Below are 26,734 nucleotides of genomic sequence, written 5' to 3'. Positions count from 1 at the left end.
ACTAAAAAGTGCTTGCATTTCTAGTGAAAGCAATTTACCAGAAGTCAAAAACAATCAGGTATTTAACATCACGTCACAAATCAAACAAACATTGTTTAAATGAAATAATATACAATCCTGGGAAAAAAAAAACACTCCTTTGAGATTTAGTACCACTGCAGTTGATAGGCAATCTCTCAAAGTAACCTTAAAACACTAATTTAAAACTAAAGAAATGATCCCTTAATAAATAGCTGGTGTAATTTATTTCATTTATCACAGGACACACAGCAACATATAGACATAAAATTGAAACAGTAACCTAATCCTGATAAGTAGAAAACTTAAAGTTCAGAAGAGGAAGCAAGATATGTCTAAATGTAGTTCGAAACCAATCATTGGAATTGTGCACAGTTAGGGTTTTTAAAACAACAAATATGAAAATAAATATTCCAGTAGCCAATCACAAGTCACAGCACACAGACAGAAAAGGAAAACCACACTCATACACAGACACAGTTATTGTCCCACATAAAGAGGTCCCTCTGTATTGAGGACAAAATCTTAATTCTAAATTTGGTAAAATAAAACATTTAAATTAGAGCTAATCCAACAGGCCATGAAAGTATACAAAGGCAAGCTTAATAGTAACACATACAATAAATGAAAATATACTCACGATTCATGCAATGTAATTTCCAGCACAGAAAATCAATTGAGAAAGAGAACAGTTGGCGGGATCACTATGCCCTTCTGAACTCTCGGTGGCATAGGGAGGTCAACCGCAAAATAGAAAGGTTTGTTTCGGACGGAAAGTCCTTACCAGAGATCTGAATAGATGTCAGATCACCAGTATCTGGTGTTGGGTGCGGAGAGGAAGATATGATATAACGGGTAGTGAACAACATCACCCAATATGTATAATACCGGGACCTAGTAAACAAGTGGTCTACAAATAAGCTCCAGACCTGTAATTTGCTATAGAAAAAATGAATTAGGGTAGTAATATATATATTGATTAGATCTAGAACCTGGTACAAGGTTAGTGGTTCAAAAGGCAGCTTCAGAGATAGCAGGGAGATCTAGAAATGATAATGTGCTAACAGTTTACAAAAACATGCAATGATTATCCTAATAGTAAAACATGCAGAGACATAACACAATCATACTCACGCATCTATTAATGTGCTCCAACAAAGGGATCCAAAATAAAAATTACGAATTGGCGGAAAGCTCAACGCTTTGACCGCAAGTGACATTAGGAGAAAGCAAGACAAAAGCTGTAAACAGAAATATGCCTAGAGAGACAGTACAAAAGTAAATAAATACGTAGTGTCAGCTATTATATATTTATACTACTCTATCCCAAATTAATAAATACTACTCCCCAGAGTGTGCTTCTAAAGACAGCTACAACTTGCCTGCCAACAACTTTTCCCGGTTATCGGCCATGGGCTACAACACCATGATAGAGCCCCCAAATAGGGACATTGCAAACACCCCCGAAAAGAACTCAAAAAACCTGCGAATAAGGTCTCCTGAGTCGAGGAGCAGCGGTCCAATGGGTCCCGCTGATTAGCTACAACATAATCACCCCAATGGACCTGCAGTGATCTACAAACCATCTGCAGGGTCAACAAACCCTTAGCGCTACAACGCTGTAAAATGAAAATTTTATAGGTTAGGCTCTCCCGCGTATACAACTAACCATTTCTAAACAATTTTAAATACCCGAGTCAACCTGTACACGATCGCAACGAAAGTCGTTAGACGTCTCTTTATTAACCCCGCGGTCATCTATACAAGTAACTCATATGTGGGCAATAATGCCAAATCCGCAGGCCACTCCGAAAATGGAATGGAAGTCTGCTTCTACTAATTGAGATACCGTCATCCATTGAAGGGTTTGTGGCCCCCAAATGGGTGTAAGTCCCGGACATCGGTATCAAACCCAATAGTAATAGCGTGACACTGGTATATAAGAAAACAATAAAAGTATAGCATGTCCCAGGGAAAAGCCCCTGAAAATTACTATAGAAGTGGTAGAAAAATAGAGAGAAAAACGAAATATTCCAAAGCAAAACAAAACAAATGTAAGCTCTTCGGGGAAGGCACAGTCATAAAAGAGCCTTTAGTTGGAACACCTTAGTCAGGACAAAAAATGTGAAAAATTCCACGTTCATCATTCACTAGACAATATATTTTCCACTCAACAAACCAGGAGAAGGAAACTCTAAAGCATTAGAGCGGAACAGTAACAATAAAAAAGACTGCAATGCAAGGGCAAATAGTACAAATAAATTCTTTCGTTCAGTTATACCTGTAGTACAACAGGAAAGCCTTTTTAATTGAAGATAAAGTAGAGAAAGAAAAAGTTGTGTAGCTATGACCATAAAATAAAAACACAAAACTTGAGCAGCGCGGTACAAGGATAAAAGTCAAAGTCTGAAAAATATCTGACATGCAGAAAATGGGGAAGTGGGTGGGACTTAGAGATAGATGGACAGGCATTGCAAACCATTAATCAAGCAGCTTTATATTTTCCCCAGTACCGGGGAGAATAAGAGTGAAGAAGGAAGGGAAAAAAAAAAAAAATTAAATAAACATATAGTGTTGTGGAGTTTATAATATGATGGTACAAAAACAAAGCCAATATTAGGAAACCAAACCTACGATGCAGTGCTATAATCTTAAAAGTGAAAGCAAAAAATACATGCGCACACTGCAGCATGTAGAGAAGTGCACATACAACGAACTCTACAGACCACTAAATGATTCATCAAAAGATAAGTAATTTTACAACTTTGATGCTTACGGAGAAAAAGTACCTGTAAATCTAGTTAAGCAGATTAAATTTGCATAAAGCTGAAAATGCAATACAACAGGAAACAATGTCATAAATGAGCTATGTATAAAATGTGAACACAGTATTACTGTACCAAAAACAAGTGAGTGGTTTCATACCTTACTGCAAATAAAAATGACATGCACTAAAGAGGGAGGGAGGTGGGACTTTCAGATTGATAGACAAGCATTAGAACCCAATGAGCAAGCAGATAAGTAATTTTCCCTACATCGGAGAAGATAAAGAATAAATAAACAGAACTAATAAAATAAAACCAGGTTGTAAATTAATGTTCTAGGAGGGTTAAGATTACAATGCAGAAACAGAGTCTATCCTTAAGAAAACAACGAGCCAGCGCCACAATCATGAAACTGAAAGTAAAAAGCATTCAAACACAACTGATTTTGCAGAAAAGTGCACATATACAGAGGGTTATAAAAAGGATAAGTATTTGGGAGGAATATATTTCTAATAAATATGCATTGTGTAATGCCTACAGAAAAGTATGCCATAAAACTAAGTTACACCTTTATAAAACAGTATTTATGATAGAACTGACAACGATGGCATACACCATTTACCTATAGAACGCAAGCACGGTATCACAGTCTTAATAAAAATGAAAACCCCAGCTTCTCACGGCAAAGCTAATCTGTGGTTTACTATCTAACTTGCATCCTGAAAAGTTACAGGCACACAGTTCTTACAGGAAACAAATGCATATTAATCATGCCAGTCAGAAATAATGCCATAAACCAAGTTCCGGAGACAGAAATACCATACTAACAAGGCAAAGGAAACACAAATAGCTTCTAAGTCATATTATCATGAAACTACATTTCGGATTGTCACTTCAATGATCCCCTCACGGCTAAACAAATGCTGCATATGTTTGTCCTAATCCAAAAACGGATTCACACAATTACAGTTCCCAATATTACATTGCAAAGTATCAAATGTAAATATCCTTATAATAGTCTTTGGTTAGAATGCTAACAATCAATTGCTTATAGTAATATCCAACTGATTATCCAATAAATTTCTTTCACAATAGAAATGTTAAATTAAAAAAAAACACAGTGAAAGACAGGATAGAGAGAGACGTATCAGGGGTGGGCCCAAAGGATGGAGTGACACCAACGATCACGCCCCTAGGTACGCCCATAATGGGAGGGTGTGTTAGAAAAGCAAAAGTATTATCAACACGGAAGATGGTGGCAGTCTGTCAAAAGTAAAGGCACAAGATCACATTTACAGTGCATAAACGGACACCAAGCGCTCAAGGCATAAGATGTACTTGCTGACAATAGTTAGAACTGGCAACAGACCTGTCATAGGGTATATTTATAGTCAGAGAACTAACTGACAAGATGGTATAGCAGATAAATAGCTGACAGGGAGCAGAACATAATCTTACTGACAGACAGCATGTATATAAGAGAGAGGGACAATGTAACAGAGTGACAGACTAGAGCAGGGAACATAGCCAAAAGAAAAGGAAGGTGCTGTAGTGACCAACGGAAGCAAATACAAAGTACAGAACAAGACATTATTAAAGAAGGATTTAATGATAGATTCCAAAGTTAGAGATTAGCAGATACGAGAGGGAGAAAATGCAGAGAAGAGGAAGGAAGTGGGCACCGCCCAGGGAGCCAGGCACTTACAGAAGAAAAGAGGAAGTTAAGCAGCTACGCACTTGTAAATTGAGAGAGTCAGTGAAAGCCTTACAAAATCGGAAGAAATGGGACCGCAAATGCATGCAAAGATAGGAAAAAGAAATCTAGATAGAGGAAGGGAGGGGGAATTGGGAGAATGACACTAAAAAGAGCAAGAGAAAAAACAAAATAGTGCAGAAAAAAAACCCACAGCCGTAGATAGGAAACAGGCAAAAGTATTATGCCCGTAAGTGGCTAGAATGCAGAGCACCGTAAACCGGAGCTTTCAGAACGAGAATGAACATAAGAGGAAGAGGGACAGGAGAAGAGGGAGAAAAGAACTGAGTATACGAAAGGACGGACAGAATTCACTGACTGCGATAGGAAAGTATAACGGAAGGGAAATTGGCAGTGGCTTAACCACAGGAAAGAGTGAAAGCTTAGAGAGAGAAAGCAGAATGCTGTAATAAGGGGTATGAAACACCGGGGAGGAAATTCTGGATCTTTATGAGGGACAGCAATCAATTGGAAGATAAAACAACAGAATTTTAGTCAAGAGCTATAAGTAACCCCCACTTTGACAAAAATTCTGGTGGCGTGTTCAAATCGAACGGAGGGTCACCAATGTTGAGAATTAAGGGGTCCCAAGCCCCCCCAAGAAGGCTAGAGTGACCTTAATCTGACTCCATCTCTAAATAACACTAGTACTGGGGTAATCAAGGAGTTATTGCCTCTAAGGGAGATGTTAGATCTAAGGAAAAGATACCAGCCTTATGACAAACTGGATTTAGATTACAAGTTATACAATGCATTTATACTTACAGCCTTTGATCATTAAGTGAAGCCCACAAATCATCATTTGGAATGAGGAGTTTATTTGCTAAGGTATAAGTCAAATCAGTGATTGACAACAGGCATGTACAATCAATTAATTATAGGAATATAATAAGCTACAAACAGGTGTTAATTATTTGCTAATCTTTTATAATTTATTTTACCAATTAGAGGTTTTACAAGGGAAAGCAATTAGGTAATTTGTTAATTCTGCTGGACACATCGGTTTCCCTTGGAGAGAGAGTGGCAACCCTTGTCTCTCTAACTTAAACCAGGAAATACCCTGATTTTTATAGATGCCCTCAGGATATGGATAATATGACAGTAGATATACCTGATTGGATCTATGCTAATGTCATGGTTGTCACTGATTGGCTCATGCTAATGAGTAGCTTCTATCTTGCTACGCCTTTCCTTTCTCACACCAGCTGACCAGCTGACCACAATCCTGCTCACAGGAAGTCTCCCTCCTCTCTGGAACAGCTAGTTCTCTATTTTCTTTGCACCTGCTATGACTCACTTATTTCTCAACTTGTTTTTCTAACTTACATTAGAGAAAATTCCACTTTGTAACAGATACGGGCTTCCATTTTGTGTTGAAATCCTCCATTTTGTTTCCATATCTATTGACTTAACTTTTAGGCCTCAATCTGGGCTACAAACTAGGCCATACTTTTCCAGTAAGCTCCCAGTTATGTCAGCCATCAGATTTCTGACTGAGCCAAGGTCTGTAATGGCCTGAGCTCTATGACTGGGCCCACCACGATTCCAGTGGGGGGGTCTCTGGCTGTACCATAATTATACATTTCTCAGCAGAAGAATCCTTCACAGCCCCCATCAGAAGGGGAGGGCCTTGCCTTCCCACCCACCTCAGGTCCACCTGTAAGGGGTGTCCTGATGGAGGCCCTGGAGGGTTTTTTTTTCTGGCTCCAGAGCTTGACCCAAATGGTCAAGCAAGTCCTGAAGGAGGAGACTTGGCTTCTCAGCTAGCTGTGGGGCCCCTAGGGGCCTGGATGTTCCCAGCCAGGGCCAAGGACCACGGGGGGATTGGGGTGCACAGATGTCCCAGTCTGCTCTGAGGCATCGTGGAATAATCTGGAGGTCCTCTTTGACCCTCAGTCTTTCTCAGATTCAGATTGAGATGACGCTTCCCACAGGAGGAGGAACAGTCTCATGTGGTCTGGCTCTTTCATCATGAGGAGCTTTCTCGTCTCATTGATGAACCTCCTGAGAGTCTCCGTAACTTCAAGTCTCCGTAACTTCAAGTCTCCGTAACTTCAAGTCTCCTACAGACCCCTCTGAGGGGATTCTCTCTTGGAGGGCATTGCAGGGCTCCCAAAGCATTTTCCTCTTTGTAAGGCTCTTGCCCACATGCTGGTGTGAGGTCCCAGATGAGGCTCTCAAGGGGGCTGAGGACCTTGATCACCTGTATTCCTCCACCCCTGAGGAGATGGAAAAGTACTGGGTGTACCCTAAGGTGAATGCTGTTGTTTCTTCAGTCGTTAAGGTGGTTGCTCTCCATGTTCAGGGTGGCTTGGCCCTCGGAGAGCTCCAAGATAAGCAGGTGGAGCAGCAATTGTGTTTTTTTTGCCTTTTTTGGTAGGGGCATGTAGAGTCCAAGCAGCTATCTGTGGTGACTAGGTGGCACGTGCCATGTTGCGCTAGCTGCAGCAGCTGTCGGAGTCCATGGAAGTTTCTCGCCTAGAGTCTGGAGTGGTTTTCTTGGTGGATGGCCTGTATGATTTGGTTCGCCTGGCCTCGTTCAGCTGTTGTGGTCTGTTGCAAGCTGTGGCTCTGTCATTGGGTGATGGATGCTTCTATTCAGGGAGGACCTGGGGAGGCTAGACCCCTTTGTCTCCCTGAGTTGCAGCCAAAGTTTTCCCAGCAGTCCCCCATTTTGAGAGGTCACTCCAGTGGGGTGAGCCATATCTGACCAGCCCGGTGTGCTCTGCCCAGTACTTGGAAGGCCCTTTCCGTTGGTCTCCTTTTGGGGCCCTAGGAGAGCTGGCCCTTCAGCCACCGCAGGCAGTGCTCCAGCAGCCCGTCCTGCCCAGTGAGGAAGCACCGGGCCCCTTTGTAGTGTGAGTGGTGGCCATGTTGTTCCTCCTGTTCTTTGAATGGGCCCACATTACCTCGGACCAGTGGGTTCTGGTCAAGAAGGCATACTCCCTGGAGGGCTCTATTCCTCTCTCCCTTCCCTTTTTGGTTACCTTCCCTTCCCTTTTTCGGACCTTTTGTCCACCTCCCTTGTAATAGATTGATTGTTATGCTGCTGACTGATAACTCCTTTCCTATCAAATATTGTAGTTCTTTCCAGCTCTGTTATTTTAGTCTGTAATGTACTCAGTTCTGCAAGTTAGCTTGGGCAGTATAGTAAGTTCCAATAAACTATAAACATACGGCCCCTGTAGTGGGCCTTCCTGTCTCGATGGGCTCCCATTTCTCAGGACCCACCGTCTTCTGCTTCTTTCACCCAGAGTGAGAATTCGTTGGCCCTGGTGGGACAGCACAGTCCATCACCTGAGGGGGGAGGGCTTACTTGTCACCATGGATGTGAGTTGCTTGGGCTATGTAGCTTAGGGAACCTGGACCCTGCAGTAAGCAGCCTGGTTCATCAATCGTCTGGGATCCTGGGCGGTTCTCCTGGCCTTGTTGTAATTCCTGCTGCTCCTTCAGGGGAAGGTGGTCATGGTGATATCAGTGCCACTACAGTGTCCTTATGTCAACAAACAGGGAGGCACTGGGAGTCAGGTGGTAGCCTTGGAAGCAGCTTGCCTCTTTCAGTGGGAGGAGAGACACCTGCAGGCCCTCCTAGTGGTCCATATTATGAGCAAGGATAATGAACAGGCAGACTTTCTTAGTTGCTGTGTCCTGGATCCGGGGGAGTGGGAACTGGGACAGCAGGCCTTTCAGATCTTTCTGGACCATTGTGACCCTCCTCGGTTTGATCTCATGGCTTCCACAGCCAACGTGAAAGCGGAGTATTTGTTCAGACATCAGAGGATGCTGGCTTCATAAGGGATAGATGCCCTAGTTCAGCCATGGCTGATGGAGGAGCCCCTCTTCCCTCCTTGGCCTCTGATAGACCACCTATTGTGCAGGTTTGTGTGTCATCCTCACTTAGTCTTGCTAGAAGCTTTGGATTGGCCTTGCCAGTCGTGGTACACAGACCTCCAACAGGTGCGTGAGGGTGACCCGCTCCCATTGCCAAGAGGTCGGGGTCTTCTCTGGTAATGGCTGGTAAAAATGGAAGATCAGATCCCTTCTGGCTTATGTCTGGCCATTGAGAGGAGGAGCTTAGAGAAATGCAGTTTCTCTCCTGTGGTGATTTCTACGTTGCTCCGTTCTTAGAAATCCTCCATGTCTCTGGCTTATGTTGGGGTGTGGAAGGATTTTGAAACCTGGTGTGCAGGACAGCCTCTGTTACCTTGAAGGGCTCAGGTCCACGATATTCTGGGCTTTTTGCAGCAGGGACTGTACTGGGTCTGGAACTGGACTCCCTGAGGATCCGGGTGGCTGCTCTTTCCAGTTTTCGGGGTAAGGTGAAGGACACCTCCTTGGGCTTGCATGAGGAAATGTTCCATTTTCTGAGAGGCATGGTGCTGCACCCCCTCCAATACGTCCCTTCTTTCCCTTATGGGACCTTCATCTGGTTCTCCTAGAGCTTGCTGTTGCTCTGTTTGAGCCTCTGCATTCAGCTTCTATTAAAAACCTCACTTTCAAGATAGTCTTTCTGGTCACCATCACCTTGGCTTGAATAGTTTGAGTTGCAGGCTCTGTCTTGTCAGGACCCATATCTTTCCATTGCGTAGGATTCCATTTCTGTTCACTTTGTCCCATCCTTTCTCCCTAAGGTGGTTTCTTTGGTCCATGTGAATCAGGAGGTTTGTTTGCCTTCCTTTGTGCAGGAGGGCTCTATTCCTGTGGACAGAAGGCTTCACAAGCTGGACATCTGAAGGACACTGCTATGCTACCTGAAGGAGACAAATAATTTCATCTTTCCGATCACCTTTTTGTTCTTTTTCATGGCCCTAGGAGGGGCCAGGTAGCCTCCAATGCCTCTGTTGTGAGGTGGATCAAGATGGCTATTGAGACTGCCTACGTTTACAAGAATCATCCAGTGCCTTGGGCCCACTCCAAATTGACTCAAGCTACTTCCTGGACAGGCCTGGGCGGTGGCACCTGAAGAGATTTGTAGCATGGTGACTTAGTCGTCACGCCATTCCTTTGTCAGACACTATAGATTGGACATGTCAGCAAGAGCCTGTTTGGACTGTGGCAGAGCTGTCATTCAGGGAGCCTTGTCTTCCCTCGACCAGTAGATCTGCTTCAGTACATCCCTCTTGTGCAGAACAGTGTAGCTAGGCGCTAAGGAATAATTTTCTTTCCTTTAGTCAGCTACACTGTTCTGCAAACCGCCCTTAAGTACATAAGAACATAAGTAATGCCACACTGGGAAAAGACCAAGGGTCCATCGAGCCCAGCATCCTGTCCTCGACAGCGGCCAATCCAGGCCAAGGGCCCTTGGAAGACTTAGGCCCAGGACTCTGAGTGTGCTATGTGTTTTTCCTTTCAGTGTTTAAAAAAAAAAGATGAATGAGAAGAGTCATATCATACATTTTACAATTCATAGCAATACAGGTTCCCATGATATTGCTATATCCTGGAGTATGTAGGGTAGCGAGTGCCGCTCTGTGGTGGTATGCTTGCTTGCTGTTTGTTGCAGCCACAGTGGTTGATGGGGCATGGGCATGTTACAAAAAGGGATCCTCTGCTGCTTTGGCAGATGCATACTGGATCTTTCCGTGGAGCACCACAGGTAACTGTTAAAATCAGTTTTTTCTCTACCTCCATCTGCTGGTAGGAGGGGATAGCACCCACTTGTGCAGAACAGGGTACCTGATTAAAGAAAAAAAAATCATCAGGGAAAGGGAAATGGGACTTGATATATACCGCCTTTCTGAGGTTTTTGCAACTACATTCAAAGTGGTTTACATATATTCAGGTACTTATTTTTTATCAGGGGCAATGGAGGGTTAAGTGACTTGCCCAGAGTCACAAGGAGCTGCAGTGGGAATTGAACTCAGTTCCCCAGGATCAAAGTCCACTGCACTAACCACTAGGCTACTCCTCCACTCCATTTCTACATATTTTATTTATTTACTTTTTAACTTTAATTTTCAGTTTAACAATCACAAATAATAACTTTGTGACAAATGAAAAATCCCATCTAGAATTTAACAAAGAGAAAATTAAGGAAATAAACATTTCAATTTTTGACCACAATTATTTATTTGGATTTTGCTCACACCTTTTTCAATAGTAGCTCACGGTGAGTTACATTCAGGTACAGTAGGTATTATGCAGATCCAAAGTTGAAAGTATAATTAGGAAATATAAACTAAAAGCTAAACAGAACGCTTCCTGCCGCTTGCATAGACTAGCCGAACTTCAGTGGATTGTGAGACAGATACATGAATCCTTACCTCTTCTCTAAACAAAAGAAATTCTTCCAGCTATTTAGATTCAAAAAACATGTAAGACTTACTTCCCAAAAAAATAACACAAGAACAAGGAAACCTCACTATAAACTTCAAACCCAGCTCCTGGGCTCTAGGCCTCAAAGCCAGAAACTCCTGGCACAGCTTCTGAGTAATTCTCAATAAATCAGGATTAATTCCTTATTTTTGAACCAAAAAATTGTTCATCCATTACTCAGATTAAGAGTCAAAGTTCGGTCCATTTCCAATGCAAATGTTGCTATTAAAATAGTCCTTTGGGTCACCAATTCCAAAGACGATTCCAGAAACTCAGTAATATTCCTATTAGACTGTTCATGCCCCTGTGTAGCAACATTAGAGCGCACTGAGAGATTCAAATATTGAACCCTTACCAAAGGTGGTAAGGACTCTGATGGTATTTTCAGTATCTCTCTCATATATTTATGCAGCATATCAATAAGTGCCAGTAGAGGAGATTTGGGGAAATTTAAAAACTGCAAAGTGTTCCTCCTGGTTTGATTTTCCAAATTTTCCATCTTTAAATACATAAGTGTTGCTGTACTGGGACAGACTGAAGGTCCATCAAGCCCAGCATCCTTCAGTAAGTTTACATTAACTTGCTGAGGTTCTCCAATTTTAGCTTCTAAAGAATTTCTTAGAAGCTTGTTGACACAACTCTTGGGAATGGACTTCAATAAGGTCTTGAGGGCCCTGTTTACTAAGCAGCGCTAAGGGTGCGCCAATGTTTTTAGCACTGTGCTAATGATTAGCACTCTCTAAATGCTAAAGTTGCCCATAGAAACATACTGGCGACTCTAGCGTTTAGCGTGATCTAGAAATGCTAGCGCACCTTAGTAAACAGGGCCCTTAGAATAAGAAAGCTCTCCCACAACTTTTGCCTCAGAAGTTAGAGTAGTGTTGAGGAAGTACATAGCAACCCATAAAGAGTCCATTATGACTATCCCAGGCCTCTGCAGCTGCTGCACAGTTACTCCCGAGGCTCTCTGCTCCACTTGACCATTGAAGGTACAGTTGGCTGCATCATTTTTCCACCATCTACTTGGCTATCAAGAAACTGGGGGGGCGGGGGGAGGAAACAGCCAGCGGTGATCCCTCCGTTGGGAGCACAGAGGAGACCGAACATCCACCTGCTCCGCCTTCACTGGCGTCGAACCTCCAGGTTTCCATGATTCAAGCCCCGTGGGTGCATTTGATCACGTAGTCATCTTGGATCCCCCATATTTATTATTTAAAGCTTTTTTGGTATAAGATTTTGGATTTTGTATCCCCTTTTTGGTTTAGATTAAAAAAAAAAAATAAGCAAAACAAGTGGGGAAGTTTTTATAACTATCTCCAGTATATTCTTTATTGAATACCCTAAAGGTTAGTCTTTTAAGAAGAGAACTGGTGCTCTCTAAAATCAATATTTTCTCACACTCCATCTAAATACATAGTAACTACTGTTCAAGCAGATAAAGCATGGCAGAAGCTCATTTTAAATTTCAGCGCTCTGAGGGGGTAGGGCAGCTTGTACTAGTGAAAATTGTTGGTGGGATGATCTCACAGGTAATATTGTTTTAGATAGGGTAATGCCAGTAAATTTGCATCTTGGAACTATAGTGGCCAGTGGGGAACATGATGTCATATTCATCATATAGGTCCACTGGGTGAGGGTCAAAGCCTTAAACAAAATTTGTAGACTCAATAGGGAGCCCATGAAGATCGACTAGAGCTGGACAAAGAATTTTCAGCACTATGCATCTAATTTAGGACCCTAAAGGGGCCATTTTAGAAAGGTTATGCAGCATTTGCATGGGTAATTAGCAGGTTACTGAAGGAGCTGCATATGGTCCTGAGTCCATGGGATAAGATCAAGCATATTCTATCCATACTGCCAAAAATACATCCCAGCTTCCAGCCACAGGGCATGGCTACTTGTAAGATTTCTCCTTATACAGCACAGATTTTTTTTTTGGCTTCGTTCTCATACTCCTCCCTTCTTCAGTTGACAATCATACAAGATACTACTCAATTCCTCCAGCACCTACTTTTCCCATACCAGAGCACAAGGCTCTTTTGAATAACCAGCAATTCTAGGTTAGTCACTGCTTAACCCCCTAAGTCTTCGGCAAGGCTTGCCAAACATACCCAGCTACGTGAGCATCTGCTTTTTCATTAGGGCTTCAAGTCCTTTCAGAACTTGCAGCCTGCCAGGTAGATCTCTGGTTGCTAGTTCATCCTGTGACTGAAGAAAGTAGGACATCTGTAGAGGTGGCAGAGAGCTGATAATTGTTTGGCCTGCAAATGTTCATCTTGGTCATTTAAGCAGTATTTTTCTGACCTGGTTATTACCCAGGGATGCGGGTACTGAAGGACACAGGTACCTGAAATGAAAGAAAAGGGCAATTTTTATAACCATATTAGTCTTCAGGGCCACAGATTCACGGCGTGAAGTGCTCTTTGACAAAACCCGGCTTAATATGAGCTAGTTCATGCGGGTCTCTGGATAATGTACTGAGTTTCTATGGCTTGACTTTGCTGTGCTGTGTTCTGCTGATCAGAGCTGGGGGGTCTCCTGTCCTGTAGCCCAGGAAAATACTAAAGCGAAGACAAGACCAGGTGGGCAACTCGTGCTCTGCTGATGGAGTTTAGAAATTTTAGATTTTCTAATGCCTCCTGCCTCACCTTTGTACCTCTTAAGCATCTCCCTTTTTTCCTACTACTGCATCTGTTCTGGCTTTGTGAGCATGCAGTTTGGTACATCCTTATCCCATAATGAAAGAGAGAAATATAGAGAAATGCCAACCTGCAAGTTTTTACCATGCTTACAGGGCTAGCACAGGTTTCTGCTGCTTTTTCTTCTCTTTCTGGGGGATAGGTGAGGAACCTTCTGTGACTGTACACACCTTAAAAGGAATAATAGTTCCACAAACCCACATATCCCCTACACATACTTCTACATGCACAAACCATATCAAGTGCTCATACACACCATCACCTGCTATCCATACACATACTACTTCGTAAACACAATGAATGCTCCTACATACCTCCACTCACCTGTCTCCAACCCCTTCACATATTCCACACTCGTCTCTATTTGCATGCCACCCCATACCATCCATGCTATACCCACCATGGACACATTCCCTTCAGGTGTTTCTTGCCTAATGATTCAGCAATTAGCTCTTTGGAAGATGATTTATTTTTGTTATTGCTCCTTAATTTGTAAATGGTTTTGTTATATATGTGGTTTTCTTTTATTGTATTGTGGTTTTATGAATGCTTTTATGTGCACTGCCTTTAATGAGGAGTTTTTGTCTGTAGGGAAGTATATAAAATTTTTAAATAAAGATAAAGATCTGTAAGTACCACAGATATGCACATGTAAATAGACTTTTCTAAAATCACTACTTAAATTAACTGGGCCATTTACATGTGTAAACCTGTTAATTTACACATGCACATTCCACAAACCTTTCTGAGATGACCTCCTTAGGGTTCTAAGTTAGGTGCACAGTGCTGAAAATTCTCTTTCCAGTTCTGGTTGGTCTTCATGGGTTCAATCTACAGTTTGTCTAAGGCTTTCACCTTGAAAACCTTACATGGTATGGGCCTTGAATATCTGATGAGCATGTTGAGACATTATGCCAAGCATCTTTTCCAAATTTATGTTGGATGTCATGATTTTCCCACTTATTAAAATAGTAAGTATTGCTGTGACTTAATTCTTATTCACAGGCTGAATCGACCTTTAACATTGTCAGAAAAGATTGTTTATGGCCATCTGGATGACCCAGCTAAGCAGGACATTGAGAGGGGCAAGACCTACCTGCGCCTGCGTCCAAATCGTGTTGCTATGCAGGATGCCACTGCCCAGATGGCGATGCTTCAGTTTATTAGCAGTGGACTGCCTAAGGTGGCTGTCCCGTCCACCATTCACTGTGACCACCTCATCGAGGCTCAGCTTGGAGGCGATAAGGACCTGCGTAGGGCCAAGGTATGATGCAGTATTGCAAAGCAATGGCAAGTGCTTTTGACTTGGCAGGGTTGGGATAGTGGGGTAAGGGAAGTGAAATGGGAGATGGACAGAAGTTGCAGGGGATACAAGGAAGAAGAGTGGAAGAGGGAAGGAGAAGAATTAGCAGCAGCATTGAGTGACTTAGGATAAGATAGGGAAGAAAGGCAGTGATAATAGGAATAGGGGAATGAGATGGAGGCAACAGCCTGAAAAGAGAGCAGTAGAGGAAGGTAGTGCTATGATGAGCCTGAGGAGGCCTGCCATAAAAAATTGGGAATGGAAGAAATTAAAACACAAGAAAGGGCTGAAAACTGGTAGGGATATAAGGGAGGCTGAGAGAGAAGCTAGAAGAAGAAAATAGGAGCTTTTGATGAGGGGAGATACAACATATAGAAGAGTAAAAAGAAGAGGAGCAAAAACAAGGAATTAAATGAAAAAGGTGAACAAAATCTAGATACACAGGCCATAAAACTTATTTTCTTAAAGGCAATTTTCAATGTGTATTTTTGTAAACTACTTCAAATGTCCTCTTTGGCTTAGAGAAGCAGTATAGAAATGGATTTTGTGCATATAAATATGTAGTAATATGGAAATGTGCCAGATAATTTTCCTGATCCTAAACTCTTCTGTGCCTTTGCAGAAATCTGAGATTCCTAATTGTAGAGATTTGAGACCTGTTGGAAAATTAGGTGCAGATTCCAAGATAAGAACATAAGAATAGCCATACTGGGTCAGACCAATGGTCCATCTAGCCCAGTATCCTGCTTCCAGTAGTGGCCAATCCAAGTACTTGGCAGAAACCCAATTAGTAACACCATTCCATGCTACCAATCCCAGGGCAAGCAGTTTCTTCTCCCATGTCCATCTCAATAACAGACAATGGACTTTTCCTCCGGGAATGTATTCAAACCTTTTTTAAACCCAGATACGCTAACCACCGTCCGTTACCACATCCTCTGATAACCAGTTCCAGAGCTTAACTCTTCTTTGAGTGAAAAAAATATTTTCTTCTATTTGTTTTAAAAGTATTTCTATGCAATTTCACTGAGTGTCCCCTGGTCTTTGTACTTTTTGAATGAGTGAAAAATTGATTCACCTCCACCCGCTCCACACCACTCAGGATTTTGTAGACCTCAATCATATTTCCCCCCACCCCAGCCTTCTCTTTTCCAAGCTGAAGAGCCCTAACTTCTTTAGCCTTTCCTCATATGGGAGCAGTTCCATCCACTCTATCATTTTGGTCGCTCTTTTTTGAATCTTTTCTAATTCCACTATATCTTTTTTGAGATACAGTAACCAGAATTGAACACAATACTCAAGGTGAGGTCGCACCAGGCATTATAATATTTTTTGTCTTATTTTGCATCTCTCTCCTAATAATTCATAGCATCTTTTTTTACTTTTCTGACTGCCTCTGCATACTGGGCAGAAGAGTTTAGAGTATTTGTCTACAACGGCACCTAGATCTTTTTCTTGAGTGCTGACTCCTAAAGTGGACCCTTGCATCAGATAACTATGATTCAGATTATTCTTCCCAATGTGGATCACTTTGTATTTGTCTACATTAAATTTCATCTGCCATTTGAATGCCCAGTCTTCCAATTTCCTAACGTCATTCAATTTTTCACAGTCTGCATGCGTTTTGACAACTTTGAATAATTTTGTGTCATCTGCAAATGTAATCACCTCACTTGTCATTCTGATTTCCAGATCTTTTATACATATGTTAAATAGCACCAGTCCCAGTACAGATCCCTGTGGCACTCTACTATTCACCCTCCGCCATTGAGAAAAATGGCCATTTAACCCTACCCTCTGTTTTCTGTCCAATAACCAACTCTTAATCCACAGAAGGACATTGCCTCCTATCCCATGACTCCTTAATTTTCTTGGGAGTCTCTCATGAGGTAGTTTGTCAAAAGCTTTCTTAAAACCTAGATATGCTTTTTCAACCGACTCACCTTTATCCACATGTTTATTCAAGTCTTCAAAGAAATGAAGCAAATTGGTGAGGCAAGACCTCCCTTGGCTGAATCCATGCTGACTCTGTCCTATTAAATTTGTCTACGTGTTCTGTAATTTTATTATTTAGAATAGTTTCCACTGTTTTGCCCAGCACTGAAGTGAGGCTTACTGGTCTGTAATTTCCTGGATCACCCCGGAACCCTTTTCAAAAATTGGTATCATGTAGCCCACTGTCCAGTCTTCAGATACTATTTAGGATTTTAGTGACAGGTTACAGATCACTTAACAGCAGATCAGCAGTTTCATGTTTGAGTTCTTTCGATACCCTGGGGTGTATACCATCCGGTCCAGATGATTTATCACTCTTTAACTTCTTAATTTGGCTCAGTACATCTTCTAAGTTCATCGAGATTTCTTTCAGTTCCTCCACACCGTCACCCCTGAAAACCATCTCTGGTATAGGTAGTTCTCTTACATCTTCTTCCATAAAGACCAAAGCAAATAATTCCGCTATGACCTTGTCCTCCCTAAATGCTCCTTTTGTTCTTTCCTGATCTAATGGTCCCACAGTCCTCGCAGGCTTTCTGCTTCTGATATACCTGACAAAAGTGTTACCGTGAGTTTTCACGGCAAGATTTTTTTTTCTTAGTCTCTTTTAGCCTCTGGCTTGACAGTGCTTGTGTTGCTTCTTATTTTCTTTATTGAGATACTTTTTCCATTTTTGAAGGATGTTCGTTTGGCTCTAATAGCCTCTTTTCACTTCACTTTTAACCATGCTGCCCAGTTTGCCAGCTTTCCTAATTTCTGTAAACATATTTTCATCTGTCTGTTCTGTCCTGGTGGATGGTAGTAGAGCCCTACCAGTATACTCCTTCCTGTCATACCTGGAATTTCTATCCATAAAGATTCCACGCTGCTATCTGTTTCATGTAGAATGACTCAATTCCCTCTTTAGTGCAACCCCCCCCCCCCCCCCACCGTCCAATTTGATCCACTCTATCATTGCGATATAATTTGTACCCTGCTAACACAGTGTCCCATTGATTGTCCTCTTTCCACCAGGTCTCTGAAATGCCTATTATATCTACCTCTTCATTTAGTGCCATATACTCCAATTCTCCTATCTTATTTTTAAGGCTTCTAGCATTTGTATATAGACACTTCAAATTGTCTTTTTTTCCTTTCCTTGCTTCTACAGGCTGCTTTGAAATTAATGGGGATAATTTGCATCCTTTACTCTGTTCTCCCATTGAACACTCTTGTTGACTTTCTTTCACCTTTATTGAAATCTCTCTATTGGGATTCCCTGAAGATACTATTTCAATATAATTCTTCAAGGATACTCCACACTGAACTATGCACTCCTGGGTGACTGTCAGTTCACCCCCCCCCCCATTTTAATTTAAAAGCTGCTCTTATCTCTTTTTTAAATGTTAGTGCCAGCAGCCTGGTTCCTTCCCAGTTAAGGTGGAGCCTATCCTTTCAGAACAGGCCCTTCCCCAGAATGTTCCTCAGTTCCTAATAAAGCTAAATCCCCATCCCTGCACCATCATCTCAACCATGCATTCAGACCGGAGCTCTGCCTGTCTCTTGGGTCCTGCACATGAAACAGGGAGCATTTCTGAAAAGATAAGACAGACTTCTTATACAGCGGGCGATGGAGTGCTGGATGCTTGGGGGTGGGTTATGCTTCTCCTTTCTTTGCAGAGACAAACATGGAGAAGTTAGGCCTGACTAAGGAATGCTGCAACAGATTTTGTTTAGCAGTATCAACTGCACATGGTTTTGTATAGCAGTTGGTGAAAACTGTAGCAAATTTGAAGTGACAGTTATTAAAAAGCCTGTTTTTCTTTTCTTTCCTTTATTCTCTTCCGTTATGATAGTCTGTCCCAGTTTGTTGTCTTTTTTTTTTTTTGGTCTGTCTCAAATAATCACTTCTCCCACACCATTATTTCATCTCCTTTTCCTTTCTCAATGAACAAGCAGGATAGAATTTGCCATGCATGGGTAACGTTATCTTGATGGAGCCAGAAGAGGCTAGAAAAACTGTCTTGGGATGGGTGAGTGCTCCATCTTGTGCAGCTGCAGCTCTTCCTTCGGTTAACTTTATTCATTAGAGGAAGCAATTCATTCCTTTTTTTTTTTGCTTTCTCTTTCTCCCTCATATACCATAGCACTTGAGATACAATTAACCCCCTCCCAATCTGCTACAGACAGTTAAACTGTTTTCTGGGTGTCTTTTATTAGTTAACCTCTGCTGCTCCAGTAGACAGCTCACAGCAACTGCAGTTAAAGGTGCCTCTTTGCTCTCAAAGGAACTCAACATGGACCGGCCAGAAACTAGCTTGGGCACCATAGTTCTTAATCATGCTTAGCCTTGCCTGTTCATGCTACAGACAACTGAGTAAGCTCCAACATTAAAATGCCCCTCTGTTTACAGTACCAAAAACACTTCAGATGGGTTTGTTCAATTGCCACCAAAAAAAATGTTGCTTTTTATAAGAGCAGATCAGCCACTTCCTGCTGCTACAGCACTGTCATGAGGCTTAAGTCCACAGCTGGACTCATAGAGAAATTCACTTTATGGTGTTGGAAAGAAAGCACCTTTCTTGGTATGACATCTTCAGCAGGTAGGCAAATCTGTGTTTTCATGAATGGTCAAATTCAAGAGCAGTACCCAGGAGCCTTGTGGTTGGGCTGAATTGCTGCGTTCTGTTGCCGCAGTAGTCCTTCTGCAGCTTCATAAAAGGGCCCCTAAATTATTTACCTTAGTTTAAAGGTCAGTCCCGAGTCCAGTTTTCCCAATATTCTAGCTGATCTTTCAGTCAAAAGGGATCCCCCTGAATTTAATATTCAGTGGAGTAATGATAGAAGAATAACTAAACAACAAGGCCTTAGTTTTTTGACTATTAAGTTTTAAAAGATGTTTAAATCAGTAATTTACTCTTTCAATAGATAATCTTGCCTTATGTGATCACTGTGAAATTGTATGCATTACTGGAATTATGAATTACATATGTTGGTGTCCTGTGCCTACTATATCTAGGCTTATTTAAAAAGAATAAAGAAAATAGAATAAAAAGAAAAGAAAGAGAAAATAATCCTTTTCCACCACAGATTGCCACATGTAATCACATGGAGCTCATGGTCGGCTATTGTATAGCAGTTCAAACAAGCAGAATCCTTTACTCAAATACTGAGTCAGGTTAAAATAAGAAACTTCCAATTGATTCCGCTGCTTAAGGGCTTCATTTGAAAGGCTAAATTTAAGCCTTACATCATCTTGAACCCTATAGGTATTAAAAGAAAACAAATAGTTTTCAGTGTTGAGTGTTAACCATCATCTCTGCCCAGAGTTTCAAGTGATGAACCTTATAGGATATGTGAATTATGTTCTTGATATTCCTTCAGAATGTTTAATGGGGACCCCTCCCCCAAAAGGAATGGAAAAGAGAGAAAGACACCCATATTTCATTCCTGATTAGGAATATTTTACCCCCCAAAACTTTTGATTTATTTATTTTCTGTTTATTTAACAATTTAACCCGCACTTTCTAAAACTCTAGGCAGAAAATAAAGTATACATATACAGTAGAGGAAACATTAAATACTGAAAACAAAACAATTATTGTTTTTATCTTAATACTTAACATGGGCATGGGAAGAGGCCTTGAATTAACTGATTCCTCTTTTGATAAACTTCTAAGTAGCAAGGGTTTTTCTATCTCCTTTAAAAGCACTACTTACCCTTGGCATGGGAGTAGCCTGTAGGATGCTAATTCTGTCCTGCTTGTCCATGGAGAAAATAGAATTGCTTACCTGTCACATAGGTTCTCTTTGGACAGCAGGATAAATCAGCCACACAGTCTCACCTACCTCGCCTTATGGTTGAAATAGCCTAAGCTTTGGAATTGATTGAGGGGAGGAGCTGTGACTGTGTGGGGGCAGCACTAGCACATACTTAGTTTTTCTGGACTCTTTTGGGCTCTGGGGGAGCAATTTGACCTGCCTCCATCAGGGTGATGTTACTAATGTGTGGCTGGTTTATCCTGTTGTTTAAGAAGTAACCATGGTACAGGTATGCAACTCTTTCCATGCTGTGTTGCATTTATATTCCACTTCCTTTTGCCTTTGTTTAGTTTACACTTAATTTTTGAGTGTAGTTGTAGAGATTCAGTGTTTGATGTTAATTAATTGTCACAATGTATTTTCCAGGTAATCAAAAAATACCCATTGATGTGAATAAATTGCTGACACCTCACCTAGCACCAGATATCTCGCTAATTTGCTGCTGTTTAGAATACCTCAGAGGGAGGTGGCTTCCAATATTTAGCAGTAGTGGTATGAGCTGCATAAATCTTGGGTTGCTTCATATTTTATTCTATTCTTTCTTACACTGAGGCAGTAAATTTAATACAGTGTAAAGTCATCAACCCAAAGATCACCAAGATGTGATTTCCAGTTACAGTTATGGCTCAGCATAACCAGCACTGGGTGTGACCATACTGAAATACAGTAGATCTCTCTCCCCCCCACCACCAAAAAAAGGACCAGATAATTAAAAAAAAAAAGGGCGGGAGCAGGAGGGTAGGATTAACAATGTATGATGGGGGCAAAATTAAAAGCCATTGAGGTACGAAGTGAGGAAGGAACAGCTGAATTGCTGTGTGTAGTCCCGGAAAAAAAACCTGAATAGCGAATAGCTATGTAATGTAATGGTCAAGGCAGAGGAAAACAACAGTAAAAGCCATCTAAAGATAGCACAAAGAATATCCACAATAAATATGTATGAGAGATCTGCATACATTGGAGGCAGTGCATGGAAATGTATCTCATGCATATTCATTGTGGGTATCCTGAAAACCAGACTGCCTTGATGTGTTCCGAACTCTGGGTTGAGAATAGAGAATGACACGGGTACAGAGTTTGTCCCTGTCCCTGCCCCGTCCCCATGGGCTCTGTTCTCATTTGCAGAAGCCTCGAACAATTATGATTTTATATTTAAATCTTTTTATTAAAGTATAAAAAGGAACAATATGCTGTGCGGCTATTGTGTATAAATTACAAATGGAAAATAATAATAACAGTGAGCACCACCACCCTTTACCCTTCCAACCCCAACAATAGCTGATTTTTCTCCGAGGACAAGCAGGCTGCTTGTTCTCACGACTGGGTGACATCCGCGGCAGCCCCCACCAACCGGAAAGAAGCTTCGCGGGACGGTCGGCACGCAGGGCACGCCCACCGCGCATGCGCGGCCGTCTTCCCGCCCGTGCGCGACCGCTCCCGCCAGTTCCTTTTTTTCCGCGTCTGGAGAGAGTCATGCTTTGCCGCTCTCTCTGTTTCAGCCGCCGGAATTTCGATCGCGTTTACGCGGATCGTCGCTTTTCTTTTTCTCTCTTGTTTTTGGGTTATCGCCGGTTTCCTTTTCAAAAAAAAAAAAAAAACCTGAGCGTGTGGAGCACGCGCTCCCCTTTTCCCTCGCTTCCAGCGGGGACGCCGCGTTGCGGCCTAGTGGCCGCTCGGTCGTTTCTTTTTTCGAGGTGTGATTCCAGCCACCATTGACGACTTTGACTTCGCCGACGCGATTTTTCCGTCGATGTCCTCGAAGGTCCCGAGTGGATTTAAAAAGTGTGGTCGCTGCGGCCGGCCGATCTCGCAGACCGACACCCACGCTTGGTGCCTCCAGTGCCTCGGGCCGGAGCACAATATCAAGTCGTGTTCCCTGTGTCTCGGTCTCCGGAAACGGACTCAGGTTGCGAGGCAAGTTCTGCGGGACCGTCTTTTTGGAACTTGCGCCGGCCCCTCGACGTCGACCTCGACGGCATCGGTATCGACGCCCGGTCCTTCGGTACCGGTATCGATGCCCGAGACATCGGCACCGATGGCATCGACCCCAGGAGAACAGGTCCCGTCGGCCCGCCGGTCCTCCGGTGAGAGTGGAGGTGAGAGGCCGCGTGGACAGTCGGCCCCGGTCACTCCCTCAGCTCGTGGGCCACGGGACCGAACCCTGTCTGACCCGGTACCTCGAGACCGAGGGGGATCGACCTCCTCCTCCTCCATGCCTTCCGGCGCCGGTGACGGGCATCGCAAGAAGGATAAGAAGCGTCGTCACCGGTCGCCCTCGGTGCATCCGGATATCGGAGAGGAGGCGACGCCGAAGCGTACTTGTCGAGAGGAGAGGTCCCCGTCGGTTGTGGAGGTACCGACGCGTCGGGGTTCCGGCACCTCGGTGCCGTCTCCTGGCCCCCATCAGCTTCTGACGCCGACACCCCTACCGGCCCCACCGCCTTTCCCGGCAGCGGGCCTGGACGAGTGCCTCAGAGCCATCCTTCCGGGGATCCTGGAAGGGCTGATGCGCCAGGCTGTGCCGGCGCTGGGGGTGCTTGCGCCCTCGGCGCCGATGTCTGTAGCGCCGGCAAGCTCTAGCCCGGCGCCGGGGCCGTCGACACCGCCGCCGCTTGCGGCGCCGGTCTCGACCGCCACGCAGGTGGAGTCCCCGTCGACGTCGATGGAGGGAGCTCCGTCCCCGCCGGCGCGGGAGTCCACCGCTCGACGACACCGAGACCCTGGTGCCTCGACGTCGAGCCGGGCCCGGTTCAGGACTCAGCTACATGAGCTTATGTCCGATACCGAGGATGAGGACTCGTGGGGGGAAGAGGAGGACCCTAGATATTTCTCCTCAGAGGAGTCTACGGGCCTTCCCTCGGACCCCACGCCTTCACCGGAGAGGAAGCTCTCACCTCCCGAGAGTCTCTCCTTTGCCTCCTTTGTGCGGGATATGTCTATTAGCATTCCCTTCCCCGTGGTCTCTGTGGAAGAGCCGAGGGCCGAGATGCTCGAGGTCCTCGACTATCCATCACCACCTAGAGAGTCCTCCACGGTGCCGCTGCACAATGTCCTCAAAGAGATACTGCTTCGGAACTGGGTGCGACCGTTAACTAACCCCACCATTCCCAAGAAAGCAGAGTCCCAATACAGGATCCACTCCGACCCAGAGTTAATGCGGCCCTAATTGCCCCATGACTCGGCGGTCGTGGATTCTGCTCTCAAGAGGGCACGGAGTTCGAGGGATACCGCCTCGGCGCCCCCGGGGCGGGAGTCTCGCACTCTGGACTCGTTTGGGAGGAAGGCCTACCAATCCTCCATGCTCGTGACCCGCATCCAGTCATACCTGCTCTATATGAGCATTCACATGCGGACCTATGTGCAACAACTGGCGGACCTGGTCGAGAAGCTCCCGCCGGAGCAGTCCAGGCCTTATCAGGAGGTGGTCAGGCAGCTGAAGGCGTGCAGAAAGTTCCTGTCCAGGGGTATCTATGACACCTGTGACGTGGCATCTCGTGCTGCGGCCCAAGGTATAGTGATGCGCAGGCTCTCATGGCTGCGTGCCTCTGACCTGGACAACCGCACCCAGCAGAGACTGGCCGACGTCCCTTGCCGGGGGGATAACATTTTCGGTGAGAAGGTCGAGCAGATGGTGGACCAACTGCATCAGCGGGAAACCGCCCTCGACAAACTCTCCCACCGGGCGCCTTCAGCATCCACCTCCACAGGTGGACGTTTTTCCCGGGCCCGGCAGGCTGCACCCTATTCTTTTGCAAAGCGTAGGTACAACCAGCCGGCCCGAAGGCCTCGTCAGGCACAGGGACAGCCCCAGCGCGCTCGTTCCCGTCAACAGCGTGCGCCTAAGCAGCCCCCTGCGCCTCCACAGCAAAAGCCAGGGACGGGCTTTTGACTGGATCCACGGGAACATAGCCGCCCTCAAAGTGTCCGTACCGGACGATCTGCCGGTCAGGGGGAGGTTAAAATTTTTTCACCAAAGGTGGCCTCTCATAACCTCCGATCAGTGGGTTCTCCAAATAGTGCGGTGCGGATACGCCCTGAATTTGGCCTCCCTGCCTCCAAATTGTCCTCCGGGAGCTCAATCCTTCAGCTCCCATCACAAGCAGGTACTTGCAGAGGAACTCTCCGCCCTTCTCAGCGCCAATGCGGTCGAGCCCGTACCACCCGGGCAGGAAGGGCAGGGATTCTATTCCAGGTACTTCCTTGTGGAAAAGAAAACAGGGGGGATGCGTCCCATCCTAGACCTGAGAGGCCTGAACAAATTCCTGGTCAAAGAAAAGTTCAGGATGCTTTCCTTGGGCACCCTTCTGCCAATGATTCAGAAAAACGATTGGCTATGTTCCCTGGATTTAAAGGATGCATATACTCACATCCCGATACTGCCAGCTCACAGACAGTATCTCAGATTCCGCCTGGGCGCATGGCACTTTCAGTATTGTGTGCTGCCCTTTGGGCTCGCCTCCGCCCCACGAGTGTTTACAAAGTGCCTCGTGGTGGTGGCGGCGTACCTACGCAGGCTGGGAGTGCACGTGTTCCCATATCTCGACGATTGGCTGGTCAAGAACACCTCGGAGGCAGGAGCCCTCCGGTCCATGCAGTGCACTATTCAACTCCTGGAGCTGCTGGGGTTTGTGATAAATTACCCAAAGTCCCATCTCCAGCCAACCCAGTCTCTGGAATTCATAGGAGCTCTGCTGAATACCCAGACGGCTCAGGCCTTCCTTCCCGAAGCGAGGGCCAACAACCTCCTGTCTCTCGCTTCGCAGGCCAGAGCGTCTCAGCAGGTCACAGCTCGGCAGATGTTGAGACTTCTGGGTCATATGGCCTCCACAGTTCATGTGACTCCCATGGCTCGTCTTCACATGAGATCTGCTCAATGGACCCTAGCTTCCCAGTGGTTCCAAGCCACCGGGAATCTAGAAGATGTCATCCGCTTCTCCACCAGTTGCCGCACTTCACTGCTCTGGTGGACCATCCGGACCAATTTGACTCTGGGACGTCTATTCCAAATTCCGCAGCCCACGAAGGTGCTGACGACGGATGCATCTCGCCTGGGTTGGGGAGCTCATGTCGATGGGCTTCACACCCAGGGTCTGTGGTCCCTCCAGGAAAAGGATCTGCAGATCAACCTCCTGGAGCTCCGAGCGATCTGGAACGCGCTGAAGGCTTTCAGAGATCGGCTGTCCTGCCAAATTATCCAAATTCGGACAGACAATCAGGTTGCAATGTATTACGTCAACAAGCAGGGGGGCACCGGATCTCGCCCCCTGTGTCAGGAAGCCGTCGGGCTGTGGCGCTGGGCGTGCCAGTTTGGCATGCTCCTCCAAGCCACATACCTGGCAGGCGTAAACAACAGTCTGGCCGACAGACTGAGCAGAGTCATGCAACCGCACGAGTGGTCGCTCCATTCCAGAGTGGTACGCAAGATCTTCCGAGAGTGGGGCACCCCCTCGGTGGACCTTTTCGCCTCTCAGACCAACCACAAGCTGCCTCTGTTCTGTTCCAGACTTCAGACACACGGCAGGCTAGCGTCGGACGCCTTTCTCCTCCATTGGGGGACCGGCCTCCTGTATGCTTATCCTCCCATACCTTTGGTGGGGAAGACCTTACTGAAGCTCAAGCACGACCGCGGCACCATGATTCTGATAGCGCCCTTTTGGGCCCGTCAGATCTGGTTCCTTTTTCTTCTAGAGTTGTCCTCAGAAGAACCGTGGAGATTGGAGTGTTTTCCGACTCTCATTTCGCAGAACGACGGAGCGTTACTGCACCCCAACCTTCAGTCTCTGGCTCTCACGGCCTGGATGTTGAGGGCGTAGACTTCGCTGCGTTGGGTCTGTCGGAGGGTGTCTCCCGGGTCCTGCTTGCCTCTAGGAAGGATTCCACTAAAAAGAGTTACTTTTTCAAGTGGAGGAGGTTTGTCGTTTGGTGTGAGAGCAAGGCCCTAGAACCTCGTTCTTGCCCTGCACAGAACCTGCTTGAATACCTTCTACACTTATCAGAGTCTGGCCTCAAGACCAACTCAGTAAGGAATCACCTTAGTGCGATTAGTGCTTACCATTATCGTGTGGAAGGTAAAGCCATCTCTGGA

General features: G+C 44.7%; 1 protein-coding gene across 1 annotated transcript in view; it reads left to right on the top strand.

The window, feature by feature from the left end:
- LOC115481518 (aconitate hydratase, mitochondrial-like) overlaps nt 1-26,734 on the top strand; it is a 73,830-nt gene that overhangs the window by 19,671 nt on the left and 27,425 nt on the right. Inside the window, exon 3 of the mRNA XM_030220755.1 lies at nt 14,556-14,814. Within this exon, the coding sequence (XP_030076615.1) occupies nt 14,556-14,814 (259 nt within the window). The remainder of the gene's footprint in view (nt 1-14,555; nt 14,815-26,734) is intronic.

The sequence above is a fragment of the Microcaecilia unicolor genome, chromosome 1 (assembly GCF_901765095.1).
Source record: "Microcaecilia unicolor chromosome 1, aMicUni1.1, whole genome shotgun sequence".
In the NCBI taxonomy this organism is placed as follows: domain Eukaryota; kingdom Metazoa; phylum Chordata; class Amphibia; order Gymnophiona; family Siphonopidae; genus Microcaecilia; species Microcaecilia unicolor.
The sequence above is the reverse complement of the archived record's forward strand: the minus strand, read 5'-3'. Positions and strand labels throughout refer to the sequence as shown.